The following is a 13,589-nucleotide window of genomic DNA, read 5'->3' on the forward strand; positions in this document are numbered from 1 at the left end:
AGTGGATGGGTTAAGGGTCAGATAAGGATGAGGTAATGCTATTTTGAGAGGAATCAATCAAAGATCAAGGGAACAGGAAAGGGTCAGATATTCGGCCTTAAGGTCCCTGCACACAGTCACTGAGCACCTGTCGTGTCCAATCAAGCTGCTCATCAGTGTTGACCCATAGCAGGGAAGCTGCCTCAGTTTATCACGTCTACACGATTTTTCCAACATTTTTTTTTTTATTACCACATCTCAGAATTACAGATGTTCAATGACTGTGGACAGGCCTTTAAGCCGATTAATTATACGGCGTGGGTGTTGTACTCCCTGAATGCTTTATGTTTCGAGAAAGTAGCCATGTTTGTCAGAGTGTCTGTATACATCATCGAGGGAACCTAAACAAGGTACCAACATATATCGTTTGGGTACCTACTACTGCACTTTCTTACTCATTTCTCTTTGATTGCGTAATAGGTATTGAATTTTTGCAATATTCAGACATTTTTATTCGCCTTAGGAGACACTTTCGAAATGCAGAGGATAGGTATAGCCTTCATTAACTGTTTCAATAAGACAGCTATTCTAATCTCAATAATATTATCCGTAAGTAGAAGAAAATGTATCCTTTAAAAGATGTCACCTGATTCTGTAGGAAGTACCTCCACCTCAAGATGGTAAAAATCTATGGGCTGTTAACTTTAACCTTATCGTAAGTGTTGACCTATAACAAAACATTAACCTTCTCTCAGCTATTGTCTTTTGCCCTTGTCTTTTTCAGTTATGATGGGAACGGTGGGAAACATACTTCAAAGAGTGGAGGTGCCCCAGTATGCCTTCGCTGGGGGTCAAGCTAACCTGAGCTGCTCTTATGACCTCCGCTCCACCCGCCTCTACTCCCTCAAGTGGTACCACAACCGCACTGAGTTCTATAGATACGTACCCACGGAGAGGGACCAGCCTATCAACATACAGCCTTCACATAACTTTGCTGTATATGTGAGTTAAAGGAGTTTTTGTGGTGTGTGTGTGTGTGTGTGTGTGCGTGTGTGAGAGAGAGAGAGAGAAAGAGAGAGAGAGAGAGAGAGAGAAATTGATGCTGGTCTGCAAATAGAGGAGAAACAAGATACTGAGAGCAGACTCAGTGTGAAAATAAGGATAAACTGACAGATTCCGACTAAGGAATGGACTACTAGACAGAAAGAGACGTGTAATTTGTAGATAAAGTAGTAGGGAAATGTAAGACAAACTGTAAAACTGAATGGTAAATACGAAAAAAATCACTACTGTACTGATATATAGTGACATCGCAGGATAGGGAGTTTCGGTAGAGCTGACAAAACGTAAGTAACAGAACTGCAAACTTCCCACGTTTACTTGAGCACAAGATGCTAGTTTCTCCTAACCCTTACTCCGATTCTTTCTAGTTAAAAGTTTTCCAGCTAACTCCATGATTTTACTGCTCTGGGATAACCTGACCAGTAATAGTTAACGTGAGCAATTTATCTGCTAAAAATTGTTTTAGCAAAGCAACATGTGTTGTAGCGCCCAGTTTGCATACGCAAGACACAAACGAGTATCTCTGCTAAACACGTTCTTCCTGCATTGTACAGTTTCTCGAGGACATTCTCGGGGTTGAGGAGCATTTATAATAATTCTGCATATAGTTACACCGCAGGAAATACTGATTTTTGGATATGCACTAAGACATGTGCCATTAATAACGTAACTTGGCTGAAACAGGGCATGAAAGCTATTATGACAAGATGGTGCAAATGAGACCTAACCCCTTCAGCCCGCTGACTCATTTTCTATTTTATTCTTACTGCCACCAGTAATAATATTTTGTGTATGGGAGGCAATGATCTGTAAGGGATGAACAGCTCACAGTGTTAATAATGGCTATAGATCATTACTAAAGTCAAAAGTTCAACAAAACTGAAGATAACGAGAAAAAAAAAATATTCAGATTGAAGGTTTTAAAGGAATGTGAGTCACAGGAGATGGACCACACCAGTAACGTTGCACCAGAGGGGAATGTGGATCAGCCAGTCCACGCAGTTAATCTTTTCCCCTTAGTGTCGAAGCCAAGATGCTGAGTTGTAACAGAACAAGATGGAATTGTATGGAATTGGGTTGGCGGGCGAGTAGGACGGCAAATTTCCAAACTACAGTAGCCTATATTCGACTGGTGCCTTGTCTTCTCATACGGGAAAATTTTGGTTATTTTTTTTTTCTGTTTATTATTGCAAGGAGTAGACTGTAGCACCAGTCGAAGAGGGCGGTACTCCCGAGGTGGATGGCAAGCTGGTGACAGGGAGAGCTGGAGCTCTCGTTTCACCAGCCCTCAGGACCTCTTCCTGACCATCTCCCTTTGCTGAACATATTTAGTGTTTTCATTAACACAGAGAGTAGGTCAGCATACTCTCATAATACATCTGCCTTCAACTGTATTCACGACACTACATGCACATTAGACATCACACCTATTTCCATTCCCCCTTAGCAATAGCCGCTGCATTAGTATCAGCAAAATCGGTGGTATCTCGGATTGCCACCACCGACAGGGTGGGGCTGGTGGCACAGGGTCCTCCTGGTCGCAATCAAGCAGTTGTTACAAACACTGCTATGTTCGTCAGCGGAGAAGCTCGGGTTCAGCCTTATACTCACTAATATCTGTGGTCTTAGTACCAATTTGAATTCAGTTCACTCTTTCCTCCAAAGAATGAACATCCCCACTAGCCGTGTTCCTTTCAGAAACCCAAATCTCTCCCTCTACCGACATGTCTCCATTTTGTTTTTCTGGTTACCATCTTCTCACAAACTTCCATCACAAAGGTGGCACCTATTGCTATATCATATTGAATTTGCAGTTGACACTGTTTTGAACTTCATCTCAGCAAATTTTGATTATTCACTGAATAAACTAAATTATCTAAATATTACAAAGTATATCTGTGCAGTCTACCGCTCCCCCAATGTTTCTTCAGGGCCCAGCGTATACGACTCCATATCCTCACAGTTGACAACCCTCAACCTCACCCTTACCACTGATATTGCCATTTTAGGTGATTTTTATGTCCATAATGTAGAATGGTTCTTGCATTCTGCCAGGACTGACGAGAATGGTCTAGAATGCGAGCTGTTTGCAAAATCGTTTAATTTCATGCAGTTGGTAAAACAACCAACCAGAATACCATATTATCCTGACCATAACGCCTGTCTCTTGGACCAATTCCTGATAAATAACTCAGATCAATACAGGATAGAAGTGCTGTCACCACTTGGATCCTCCGACCACAATCTCATCAAAGCTTTATTAGTCATTTCCCCCAGATCTCCACGTATTGAGCTTGTCAGAGTGACCAGATAGTACTTTAATAGGCCAGACTGGGATGGGTTTAGAAATGATCTTGCTGATAGTCGGTGGCACACTTTCTTCTCCAGTGACATCATTTCCACCCAGTCCCATATTAATGACTTGAATACAAGCTGGTATTTTTTTCTTATGCGAGGAAGAAGGAACCGAAGGCTGAGCCAGCAAAACCTTCCTTCCAAGAAAAAAAAAAATACAAAAGAGACCCAAGTTCAAGATGCATTCATTTCGAGATGTCTGGACACACTGTGTTTGAAAGATTGGAGATCATAGGAAGCAGGAAATACAGACAGAGGGAGACAGTTCCAGAGCTGAAGTGTTGCATAAATGAAGGACTGGGAGTAACGGTTAACTCTTGCATTAGAGAGCTGGACAGAGAATGGATGAGAGTTTGTTGCTAGACGGGTGCTACGCACCCGTCGTAGAGGTGGAGGGATGCAAGGAGACAGTTCAGAGGAGCAGTGACCATTGAAGCAGTGATAGAAAAGAGATAAAGAGGCAACAGTGCAACTGAGGTTGAAGGGAACCAGTAAGAGGAGGAGAATTGATGAGATGAATAGCCTTTGACTCCACCCTATTGAGAAGAGCTGTATGTGAGGAGCCTCGCCACACATGAGAGTTGTACTCTAAACAGGGGCGAATAAAACCCGTGTATAAAGTCAACAACTGTGCAGTGGTAATGAAGGCACGGAATCGGCTTAGCCACCTAATCCCTTGGAAACAGATTTTACAAGAGATGCAATATGATCTTTCCAAGACAAGTCCCGTGTGAATGAAACCCCAAGCATGTTCAAGGATGATGCAGGATTGAGCTGGATATTATTAAACATTAGTGGATACTCCTGTGGAAGATTATGTTCGGTCGATAGGTGTAAAAACTGAGTCTTTGATGCATTAAAAGCAACAAGATTATTTTTACCCCAGTCAGAGATATGAGCCAAGTCAGACATTAGGTATGCCATAGCCTCATCCCTTGTTTGTTGAAGTAACTGCTGAGATGGACGTTGCAGAAACCTAATGGATAGGTGAAGGGTGGAATCAACAGCCTACGAGTGGATAGGATTAGAAGATCATTGATGAATAAAAGTAAGAGAGTTGGTGATAGGACAGAGCCCTGAGGAACACTGTTGATAGATCTAGGAGAAGAACAATGGCCGTCTATTATAGCAGCTATAGAACAACCAGAAAGGAAGCTATAGATGAAGGCACAGATAAAAGGATGGAAACCGTAAGAGGGCAGTTTGGAAATTAAAGATTTATGGCAGACTCGATCGAAAGCCTTTGAGATGTCAAGTGCAACGGGAAAGCTTTCGCCAAAGTCCCGAAAGGAGGATGACCAGGAGTCTGAAAGGTAGGTGATATGATCGCCAGTGGAGCGTCCCCGACGGAACCCATACTGACGATCAGAAAGAGGGTTGTGATAGGAAAGATGGAACTGTTCATATCCAGTCAACGTTTCACTAAAAGATCAGACTCCCCAAAATGGCTTGACAGCTATTGTTCCAGAGCAGTGACCTAAAATTCCTTAGCATATAACTTTTACTTAACCCACCACGTCCCATCGACGTATGGGTATGTTTCAACATTTTGCATTTGCCAGTCTCGACGACGTACTGGTACGTCGTGCAATTGCAAAATGCCTAATTTGCACAATTTTCAATTTTCGCACATGATTTTTCGTACATATACACGGGACACCTTCCTCTATTCCTCTACAAGATGCCAAGCAGGGACAATGCCTTACACCGCATAACCTCCCCCTACCCCCCGCACGCCATTGTCTCGGCAATTCACCTGTTACCAGTGACCTGGCCAATAAAGACATTCAGGGCCAGAGTGATTCCCCAATTGATGACAATGTGGAGGACAAAGTTTACATAGCATTAGAGGAAGAAACAGTCCGAAATGATGATCAGGTAATGTGGTAAAAGAAGATCAGGTATGGTGATGAGTTAGTGAGTGAAACAATGCTTATAATGCCTATATTACTGTTTGAAAACCAATATACTCTTGTACTACATATAAATTTGTACCAAGTAAATAAATAAATACCGTTCATGAGTGGTGTGAAATAGTTACCCTCCCATAGAACTCGTTTTCTTTGGTGCCAGCCTGTTAGAAAATCCAGTCAGGCAAGGAGGTACTGCTACCTGGATCGAGTATTTTAAACCTCAGGTGAGCGATTTCTCTATGAAATTTCGATGTTTCTCACCAAAAGCAGAGGTTTTAGCCAAAAAAAAAAAAAAATCGAAAATACCTCGGGATTGGGGGGTGTAGGAGGTGCGAAATAGCTCAGGACTTGATGGGTTAAGAAAAAAAAAATAATTGCTCAGTCAATTTAAAATTGCTAGAAACCATGCTAAAGCAGTAATGAATCTCGTTCAGTCAAACTTTCTTTACAACCAAGCATCCAAACTTTGAAATAATCCTAATGACAATAGAATATTCTGGTCAACTCACAGCTCCTTCAATAATAACTTTACCAAGTCATCACCCACTCCCCTACTAAAATCTTCAGATGGTAACACCGAAAATGACCTGCGTGGTAAAGCAAACGTCCTTGCCAGTACATTTGCCAGAAATTCAACCTTAGAGGGAGTCAGCCAGAATGTCCCTGTACTTGAATTTGATTCTCCCGAAATTACTCCTCTGAAGATACAGACCAGATATGTAAAATCCTTCCTAGACAATTTACCAACCTACAAAAGCTCCAGGTCCAGATGGAATTCCTCCAGTTGTTTTGAAAAAGTTTTGAATAAGTGTTTCCCAGAACTTGCACCTGTTCCCGCTAAGTTATTCAGACTATGCAAACGTTCTGCTTCATTCCCTAATTCTTGGAGAGAAGCCAATATCCACCCGGTTCCGAAGGAAGCATGTATTTCAATATGGATGGTGGATGTTAGTGCCGAAGTGATGACATGTGGAGATGTGGGACTGGACCGCAAGGAGGACTACTGGGACTTGGGGATAGGCCCTGAAGCCTTTGCCCAGAGTCGGACATGTAAAAAAAAAAAAAAGTTCTAATATTCCTATCTGTATGTGTTGAAATTCCCTCAGCTGGACCTCTCACGTTATTTTGCTTGCTAAAACTGCTTCAGAGAAACTCCGTAACTTCTTCACCGACGAGCAGTTAGCTATAATTTATGAGACTTATGTGTGGTCTCAGCTGGAATATTGCTCACTCTTGTGGGATGGATGTGGAGAGGATGCGCTAAAACAACTAGAGAAAATTCAAAACAAAGGTGCTAGAATTATCAATAACTCTACTATTTCAAATGAACTACCTTTCCTACAGGTAAGTAGGAATGTTACCTCCCTTGCATTATTTTACAGATACTGTTATGACAAATGCTCAGACGGAGTTGCAACCATTGTGCCACCTCTCCACGCCTTCCTCCTCCCTACACGAGCATCTGGTAGCGCTCACGACTGAACTGTCACACAGCCATATTGCAGAACTTCTGCCTTTCAGAATTCTTTTATTTCACGAATTGCATCTCTGCAGCTCGCTTCCCTAGAGTGGTTTCCATCCAACTTCAACCTGCGACTGTTCAAGTCCAAGTGTTACAGATTTTTTTGTGAATGGAGGACAATTGCAGTCTGATGTATGAATTATTTTCTTTTTATTCATTTGTTTTTCTTTCCTTTGTTCTGTTATTTTTTTACATAGGTTTGGTACGGTTAGTTTTTTTTTTTTTTTTTCAGGAGAGTCTGTGTTTGTTAAGGTTAGGTTAGGATAGGCAAGGTTACACACTGTCTCTTTTCCAGGACAATATGGGTTAGCTGGGCTGTGTTAGGGTAGGTTAGCATTTTGTTTTTACCATTGTCGTAACACACCAGATATTTAAGTGCAGTGCATGCTTACTTATTCTCCTTGTGGTTTGAGAACGAAATAAGTCATTATTATTCCTATAGGCTTACTAGATAACTGACATTTCCCATTTATGTAAAGCGTACTACCCTCACCTCACTCTACCCTCACCACCAACTCTGCTCATATTGCCTATCTTTTCTGCTAGCCATGCTCATTTTCTATTCCTGAAAGCACTTGTCTCCCTTAACCAATTATCACCGAGTTCCTCATAAGATGTATGAAACCATTCTGCATTATCCGGAGTAATATACGAACTACTTCGTCATCTGTAGTCCACAGAGAGAGAGAGACGTAACTTTTTTTTAACGTGTACAACACTGAATTCCCATACCAGATTTGCCCTTTTTTTTTCACTTTAACGACTTAAAATTTCATCTTCAATGTGAGTCGTAGTAATAGATTTACACGAAGAATAATTCCAGCCAGGAAGAAATGCTACAGAAAGGAAGCAGAACCTCCGTTTTTTTTTCCCCTGCCACTGAGCTACGGACAACAAGCTTCCAAAGAAAGAAAATCTTGATCAAATTATGGCGAAAAGAGCATATATCTGTCCTCCTATTTCCCAGTATTGTAAGCTAAGTCAACCCTGCCGCTGACTCCAGGTTTGGCTTATTCCCAAGAGATGTGCCGCAGTGAGCACCGTGTACAGCTGTGCGTGACTAAGTTGCGTGCATCAAGTATCAACATTTGACCAGTTTCTTCTGCCTTTCTCTTTCCCATCATCAGATCCTACACCAGTGGTTCTTAACCTTGTTTCTTGGCGACCCAAAATCCATAGGATGGTCTATATGGCGACCCAAACCCTCGTAAACTTACTCTGCACCAGAAGTGAAACAAACATATGTGTCATATCATGTGACTAAAACCAAAGTAATATTTCAATATTTTATTGATGTCATAATAAATAAATTTCATTTTTATTATATCTCCTTCCTAAGAACTAAAATATCAACACAATTTGGCAGGAAAAAAATAAATCGAAGATCAGAAAATCAAAATAATTCATTCATGTTCATGATGCACCTATTTACTCTGACCATTAAGGAGAGAGTCACTATTTTGGATATTGTCTGAGACATAAAGTACTATAATCAGTGAGATCCCTGGCACTGAAAAGTTTCAATCAGCTTCTCAAACCGGGGTGATTTAGATGACAGACTGCATCTTAGGTCATGCTCTAGTTGTAGACGGTTTCTGTACTTTATGAGTGCAGAAAATTCTGCCTCACACAGATGAGTTGTAGCAAAGGGAAGGAATGCTTTCAGGGCTTCACCTCCAAGAATTTTCTTTTCTTTGTAAACTCTGATCCAGAATGAGCTCAGTGATTCGTTTTGTTTCCTGAAATCATAACGAAGTTTTTCATCATTCTGAACCTCGATGAGCTGCTCCTGGAGGTAGCTGATGTTCGAAATCTCGTCAGGTAAGTCTTCAGCTTCAATGCTGAAGGGATTTCTTACCCAGGCATATTTCATCACATTCTCAGGAATGTAGTGAAAAACTCTTCGATTAGTCGGGAGATATGTTCCACAATGATGCTTTGGACCTGGGTGAGAGAGAATTTTTCGTCTTCCAGAAATTCACTCAAAGATGGAACGACGCAGTCTTCCCAGTCTCAGTTTTACTCTTCCACAGCTTCAGTTTCCCCTTGAATGCAGTTACCTTCTCTGACAGCCCAACTAATGTCTGTTGTGACCTTGCATTGAAATGTTCAAGGCGTTAATCTCAGCAAAGATATCTGCAAGATAAGCCATTTGCATCACCTACTTTGAATCAGAGAATCTTTGGGGCCAGTGAATGATTCTTTTTTGCTAGAAATATCTCAGTCTCGTTCCGCATTTCAGGCAACAATTGGAGCACCCTTCCTCGTGACAGCCACCTAACCTCAGAGTGGTACAACACGTGTACATGTTCTGAACCAAAATCAAAACACATCCGACTGATGATCCTGGAGGGCACAGCCCTAGATTAATGAAACTGACTACCTGGATGACATCCTGCATCACTTTCTGTAACTCAGGTGACAACCCCTGAGAAGCAAGATTCTCACGGTGAAGGAGACAGTGAACAATCAGCACGAATAGATTTTCTTCTTTAACTCTAGCAATGAAGCCATGACGTACTCTCAGCATTGCTGGTGCACAGTCACAACAGACATAAAACACTGATTCCACTGAAGCCCTTCTTCCTTGAAGAATGAGTCCACAGTACTGAAAATATCTTCTCTGGTTGTGGTTGTGTGTAATGGCCGACAAAACAAATTCCTCTTCCATGTCTCCTGGACCTCGGTACCGTACGTAAGCCATGAGCTGGGCATCATTACTCCGAAATGAAAACGGTTAAGTTTTAAAATATAAAATGTACAGTACCGGTACGCTACTCCCAGTTGTGTGCATGGTAATAATCGTTTTTTAAGCCAAATGCAATCGCCTACTGTAGGAGAGAGAGAGAGAGAGAGAGAGAGAGAGACAGAGAGAGACAGAGAGAGACAGAGAGAGAGAGAGACAGAGAAAGAGAGAGAATGTAAAGTGTGAAGTATCGACAAGTACGGTAATATGTAAAAAGTAATAGTATACAAGATTAATAATATCAGTAATATATTTGTCTCTTGGCGACCCACTCCAAATGGCCTTGCGACCCAAATTTGGGTCGCGACCCATAGGTTAAGAGCCACTGTCCTACACCCTTCCCTGCTTCTAATCATCCAGCCATCATCTAATTCTTCTTAACCCCATCATGAGCGTATAAGGTCAGGGTTTGGTCACAGTACTAACACACATTACAGCTTACACTTCATTCTGCCTACACACCACAACACAGTAGCCTCACTCAGCACAAACAGTCCTTCGACAGAGCCTCAGACAAAGACCTCAGGGAACAACCACTTGAAATGGCGGGCTTCCTGCAGTCCACTGGGTTCACAGTAATAACAAGAGATTCTAGACTACCTTTTACCCCTAAACCACTTGTCCTTTACTTCCAGGAGCTGAGCCGCAGTGCGTGAGTCACCTATGTATATTCCATTATTAGCATTTGACCAGTTTGTTCTTACCTTAATCTTGCATCTAGGGTGGAAGGAAACTAGCATGGGCAAAGTGTGTGTTTTCTTAGGATCCTTGGACAGAAATGGTTCAGGCCAGTAAACAGTACAGAAATAATCATTGGGAGGAAACATTTGGAGGGAACAGACAAGTGCTAAGTGGCACAAATAGGGTGGTTAGCAATCGACTTCTTAGCAGGTTATTAAATTCCTGTTCCCCAGCATTAGGTCCTCAGCCACCTATGCCCCTAAATCCAGCTTTACCGTACCCCCAGGAGGCGTACCGCAGTGAGCATCAGGTGACTTTGTGCCTGACTCAGCTACGTGTCAGGGCATCGGGGGTGTACCGCTGTGAGGTCATTGCTGAACACCCAAGCTTTCGTACTGAGACGGCAAAGGGATATATGACTGTTCTCAGTAAGTATTACCTGTCTACTTATCTATCTGTCCATCTGCCTACCTATGAATCTGTCTGCATACCTATCTATTCGCAGTATGTATGTCTATCTGTCCATCTATCTATATGTCCATCTAACCATTTATAGGTCTTTGTCTATCTGTATACCTATTAATGTCCGTCTATCTGTCTGTCTACCTGTTTATCTGTCAGCCTTTGTGTGTGTCTCTGTCAGTCTATCTGTCTTTGTGTCTGTGTATCTATCTATCTGTCTATTAATCAATCTGTCTATGCCTGTCTGTCTGCCCCTATCCGTCGATCTATCTGTCTATTTCTCCACCTATCTATCTATAGCCAGACATTTTAATCCTGGAGGGGGTGGTCACGAACAGACTGTCTCCATGTCTCTCTGTCCTCCACCACCAGGCTGCATTCCCTCCAGTTCCCAACGCTCTCGTTTTATCTGCCACCCCGTCCCTTCAACTTATCCTCAGTTTCTCCCTCCCTCTCTCCCTCCACTTCGCTCACATATCCTCCAGTAGTCAGTCTCAATTTCCATTCTCTCCACATGACCAAACCATCTCATAGTAATTGTCCAACATTTTCAACACATGCACCTCAACACCACAGTGCTCCTACACTTCCCCATGTGTCCGACTTGAATAACTTACAGCGGTGGCGCATTTTTAAAATTTTATTCTTGCTACTGTTATTAATTAAGCGATCTATCTATCTATATATCTATTGCCAGACGCCTTAATTCCGTAAGGGGTGGCCACAAACAAATAGCCTCCATGTCACTCTGTCCCCCGCCATTTCACTGTCTTGCTCCCAGCTCACACACCCCCTCCCTAATATACCTCTCCACTCCATCCCTCCATCTCATCCTTGGCCCCCCTCCCTCTCACCCTGTCCACCTCACTCACATACACTCTCCTTGTCAGTCTCTCACTCTCCATCCTCTATACATGGCCAAACCACCTCAGTGTGTTTCTCCTAACGCTTCCTATCACATCCACATCCACACCACAACGCTCCTTCACTTCCTCATTTGCCAGTCTGTGCATGTGACTCCGCATGCTCCTTTCAAATAACTCATTCCCACTTCTTTCACATTTGACTTCCGTCCATCCGACAATGTCCAAGCTGCACTTCCATACGTTAGAGTTGGTATCACAATGCTGTCTTGTAGTAACTTTTTCACTTCATGTTCATTTCCCTGTTTCTTATCACTGCTTTCAAGGAACCTGCAACCTTTCTACTTTGCTGTACCCTTTCAAGCACTTCACCCTCCAAACTTCCATCCTCACCCAACACACTACCCTAGTGCTTAAACACACTCACAGTTTCCATTTCCTCCTCATCCAGCCTCACTGTACGTTCACTGACTTCACTTCTCTCGAAGACCATAACTTACTCTTTCCTACATTCACCTTTAGATTCCGTTTCTTACACACTCTCCCAAACTCATCCACCAAGCCTAAGTGATAGCCACCGAAATAATAGTTTCCCCTTAACTAGGCTCAAAGGTTAATTTTGCTGTTTATTTCACAAAACTAGAAAAAAAAAAAAAAAAAAGGTTCTTTATCCTTCCTGGTCCATGACTAGTGTGATGACATCAGCGGAGGTGTTATATATTTCCTTCCCGGTTCATGACTAGTGTGATGGTATTAGCGGGGGTGTCTGTACTGTATATATCCTGCCCCGTTCATGACTGGTGTGGTGGCATTAGCGGGGGTGTCTGTATAATTATTTCTTCCCGGTCATGACTAGTGTGATGGCATTAAGGGGATGTTTGTATATATCCTTCTTGGTTCATGACTGGTGTGATGGTATTGGCAGGAGTGTTTGTATAACATGTCCGTGGGTCTTGCAGAAAATCAGGTACAACTGTTAATGAATTTCTTGTCCTTAATCTGTTCCCTACCCCAGCCCATCTCCAGACGTTATTATTCACCAATGGGGAGACTTTTCTCTCTGCAGGGGTTAGTTATAGATTTCACTGACTCTTCACTGCTTGAGGTCTATGCAGTATTGAGTAAATTCCTCTGGTGGTAGCCTTGTGAAATCAGATTAGGCGTAAAGGTATTCCAGGAATTATTAACACGTAATAGGCGTCCACGCTGAAAGTATGAAACGTGTTCGAGCGAGCAATAATATTGATATCTGATTTCAGTACTTGACGAAATGTAACGAATGCTTAATTTGCTTACCTGACGTTGTACTGCAGTTGCCTTCAGAAAGAAAGCAACTTGCTAAGCTGTACACTGTAGAAAAAGTATTCAAATGCTGACTTTGCTTTTTGCTCATTCACAAAAATTACTTTTATCAGATCTCTCGATGTGTTTCGATTCGAATCAGAAATCAGAAATTCAGAGTGTCTTTCGTCGATCTGGGTATTGTACTAGCTTGACATGGATTCGGTAAAAAAATTCCCCCTCCCCCCAAAAAAAGCTAAACAGAAGGTATTAATTGTTTTGAAAACGCAAACCTGGTTGCTGTCAGCAATCGTCGGAAAATATTGCTGCGCTACTCACGCAACCTTAGACTGTTACTTCCTGCACAGCCGGCTGTTACGCTAATCTGCCTTATAAAAAATCGTTTCCTCGATATACGGGAAAAACTATTGAGAATTACAGGTTGTCTATAAAATGAAAATAATTGAGGGTTTTTATGCGATTTCCAAATTGGTGTCTATCTTTCTTGTAACTACAAAATTGGCAGAGATATCCAAAAAAGTTCGCTGCTGTACTACAGAGTTTTCCTCCCAACCCCTGCCCCCATTTCTTGCTTATGTGATAAATCTTTCGCTCGGATACATATGTTTGGGATCCAAACTGTGACTAAATTTGGTGTTCTTGCACGCTTCCCTCGCTCGAATAATTATGTCCCATACTCTGTTCACCCTGGTTAGGTGCAAAAC

General features: G+C 42.1%; 1 protein-coding gene across 1 annotated transcript in view; it reads left to right on the forward strand.

Annotated features, from left to right (window-relative positions):
* Positions 1-768: 768 nt before the first annotated feature.
* The window catches only part of LOC145401046 (uncharacterized), a 174,294-nt gene continuing 161,473 nt past the window's right edge, over positions 769-13,589 (forward strand). The window contains exons 1-2 of the mRNA XM_080273422.1: positions 769-981; positions 10,545-10,686. Coding sequence (XP_080129548.1) covers positions 769-981; positions 10,545-10,686 — 355 coding nt within the window. The remainder of the gene's footprint in view (positions 982-10,544; positions 10,687-13,589) is intronic.

The sequence above is a fragment of the Coenobita brevimanus genome, chromosome 54, assembly GCF_032717465.1.
Source record: "Coenobita brevimanus isolate Jiangsu-jjx chromosome 54, ASM3271746v2, whole genome shotgun sequence".
In the NCBI taxonomy this organism is placed as follows: Eukaryota; Metazoa; Arthropoda; class Malacostraca; order Decapoda; family Coenobitidae; genus Coenobita; species Coenobita brevimanus.